This window comes from Gadus macrocephalus, chromosome 7, assembly GCF_031168955.1.
Source record: "Gadus macrocephalus chromosome 7, ASM3116895v1".
NCBI classification, from domain to species: domain Eukaryota; kingdom Metazoa; phylum Chordata; class Actinopteri; order Gadiformes; family Gadidae; genus Gadus; species Gadus macrocephalus.
This window is the reverse complement of record NC_082388.1, coordinates 8507398-8510373: the sequence shown is the minus strand read 5'-3', so window position 1 is coordinate 8510373 and position 2976 is coordinate 8507398. Positions and strand designations below refer to the sequence as shown.

At 42.5% G+C, this 2976-nt stretch overlaps 1 protein-coding gene across 1 annotated transcript; it reads right to left on the bottom strand.

The window, feature by feature from the left end:
* Positions 1-1027: 1027 nt before the first annotated feature.
* Positions 1028-2854, bottom strand: alkbh4 (alkB homolog 4, lysine demthylase). Its single transcript, XM_060056430.1, has 3 exons — positions 2696-2854; positions 2103-2291; positions 1028-1904 (listed from the first exon to the last, which is right to left on the bottom strand). The coding sequence occupies exons 1-3, from the start codon at positions 2810-2812 to the stop codon at positions 1350-1352; spliced, it is 861 nt and encodes a 286-aa protein (XP_059912413.1). The 5' UTR covers positions 2813-2854; the 3' UTR covers positions 1028-1349.
* Positions 2855-2976: the final 122 nt, after the last annotated feature.

The window sequence follows — 2976 nt, the reverse complement described above, 5'->3', positions numbered from 1 at the left end:
GGCAACACTGGCTCCAGCGCGCACCAGCCAGTGATGCCAGATTGGGTCAGATTTCCTTCCCCAACTGGCAACACTGTACACTGAGCTTCTACATTGTGTCGTATGCGTGGTACGTCACGTCAGGGCGTGGAGGCTCGTGCAAGAGACACACGTTCTATCTTTAAAAAATAATTATAATCTTTTAAAAGTCTTAACAGCACCAGAAACAAACGACTGGCATGTCATATTCATATTTACTAATTGAATGTCAGATTGCCACGAAAAGAATAACGGAAGGCAGTGAAACTAAATAATGCAGTCTCAGTATAGAACATTATATATCACGAAACAGAAATAACACATCTTAAACAATCTCAATGCAAATGAATACAATTGTTAACACTAGCTATCGTGCACGTTTGTTTAAAGGTCTTCTGATGGTTTTATATCCAACATTAAAGCAATCAAATCAATGAATGCCCTTTCCTTAACAATGGGAAAAACCACAACAAAAAACATTTAGCAAACATAATAATACAACTTTAGCAATTGCTACTAAACTGTAAGACAAGTTCTGTCAGTTGATATTAATTATATTTCTAGGAGATTACTGCCGGTTAGACTAGCACAAACAAATCCATAGTCCTGCTGAGATAAATATCGCCAGTTAATAGATTAGTCCCATTAAGTGCTTTGATAATGACGTGAAGAACATAGCAGCAGCTTTTACTCAAACCAAAGAAACAGGTCTGTCAATTTGACAATAACACAGCCTATATGAACTATTATAAGTATCGCTATTCCGATTCATAAATCTCTCATACAATAATAATATGGTTATTTCAGTCCATGACTGATGAGCTTGTTGAAGGTTCTAAAAATATTAGTAGTTTATTTTTATCATGGCTCCAACTGCTGCAATTATGCCTTGCTTGTACATTCAAGTTTGTTGATAAAGTTGAAGTAAAACCAGTACAACTAACATGTATCAGTATCACACGTCAACCTTTTGATGTCTTAAAAGGTCAAACAGACTTTGGAAACAGAACATTTTTGTTATTGTTTATTGTACATTTTTTGTAATGCTATTGCAGTAATTTGTACTGAATATTTTTTTTCCATTGGTGACACGAAGTGAGTCAAGATTAAATGATTAGGTCCCATTATTACTGTTATGATTAATGTAATCTTTAAGAAACCTCTTAGTCTTATTCTTCAGTGTTGGATACACGAAGGCCTGTGTACATGTAACTCGCAAAAAAAAACTAAAGAGCAGAGTGCTCGAGTGGCAGTTCAAAAGTTAAAAATAGTAGCTAGTCCTTAAATGTTTACTTTTTTAGCATCCGTATCAACCCCCAGCCTGCGTCCCGTCAACTGGCGGTGTGGCTGAAGCTCAGGGCCACGTCCAGCAGCCGCCGCCCCACCTCTGCCTGCGGCCCCCCTGGCAGGAACTCGCTCGACAGCTCTCGGTACGTGCTGCACAGCCGGCGTGCCGGGACGTCCCTCCTGTGAATGGCGTGTTTCCATTTGTGGCGTGCCTCGCCGTACAGCACCAGCAGCGACCTGCGGGGGAGACGGACGGCCACCTGTACCTCCTGGTCGTCCTCGTCGCGGTTTGTGTCCTCGCTCCCTAGTCTGAGTTCTAGTGCCTGCGCTGCTGGGAGGGACATGGTGAGCACGCTGTCCGAGAGCATGTTGACGGTCACCAGGCGCTCGCCCCACAGCCAGGAGTCGTCCAGGTGCGGGTCGATGGAGGAGCCACGCCCGGGGTGGTAGTCTAGGTTGCATTGCTCCACAGGCTGAAAGCCCTCCAGGATGGGCTGCTGAACCATCCTCTCCACCAGGGGCCGGCTGATGGCTGGCAGGCCCTGGAAACTGCCCAGACGCACCTTCCGCTTCTTGAAGTTGACCTTGGGCCCAAAGTCCTGATAACAGTAAATGTAGTTTAGGTTGGTTGGTTTTCTTTGAATATATTTATCAATATATTTATTGGTATAGATTATTATATCAGTATATGTTGGTGATATAGACGAAATCATGGTTCAAAGAATAATGCACGCCAAAATGTGATAAAAAGGGTATACAGAGTGCTGCATAAATGTAGATTGATTTTAAAACACAACCTGTTTTTTGCGTCCCGACTGGGACGGGCTCCAGATGTTTTTGTCCATCTCGTGTACAAGCTCTTCCTCCTCCTGTTTGGACAGGAAGTCTTCCCAGAGGAGGACACCTGGAAAGGGGAGGGATGGAGGTTCTCCATCCTTACGTACTGCTGATTTTAGCAAGGGATCGTAGCAGAATTGCAGTTTAACCTGGAAGGGCAACACACGTTTAGGTGACACAGATGGAAAAACCGGTGCTCGTGTGATATTGTTTAAATGTCATAGACATTAAATAAAGGCTATGTTTTGTTTCACTTGAGACCGACACTGTGGTTAGGGGCTATACAAATCAATTAATATTCATGTTAAAACAACTGCAATCTCTCTGTTGTTCACAGTTATAGGCACAAACACAAAATAAGTGTGCACCAAAAGAGGATGGATAAAACATTAAGTGTCAAGAGTGATGTAGGCAGGGAACAAGGTGCCACATAGCGTAGAAATAATCACATGGTGGCTTACGAACTGCTGAATGTCAGAAGGAATATTAATTGCCAGCGTTTAAGATAACTCCCTCCGTCTAAAGTTAAGTTTTATTTTATATAAACATATACCTTCTCTTCGCTCTCGTTTAATATGTATTCCTCCTTCAGTCGCTCACATAACAGACAACTTCGGATTCCTTTACAGCCACATTTGCTGACATAATCATCGGTCTCTGATGAGGACATCGTCTTTTCTATCGGTCTGTCGAATTAAACTTCCGTATTTACCTTATGCGTCACTTCCTCCACGAGTGTCTTCTTCGTTCACAGCAGAGTTTTGGAAGCGAGGTCATTGATGCCCCAAGTGGTTAATTTGTTGTTTGCCTTTTTAGACCCTTTAGCTTCTTATT

What these genes read in the sequence shown, in the direction of transcription:
- alkbh4 (XM_060056430.1), bottom strand. Translation starts at nt 2,812, where the DNA reads ATGTCCTCATCAGAGACCGATGATTATGTCAGCAAATGTGGCTGTAAA. An exon ending in TAAACGAGAGCGAAGAGAAG is followed by an intron (nt 2,292 to 2,695) that starts GTATATGTTTAT and finishes TTGCCCTTCCAG; the next exon opens with GTTAAACTGCAATTCTGCTA. An exon ending in AGTCGGGACGCAAAAAACAG is followed by an intron (nt 1,905 to 2,102) that starts GTTGTGTTTTAA and finishes TACTGTTATCAG; the next exon opens with GACTTTGGGCCCAAGGTCAA.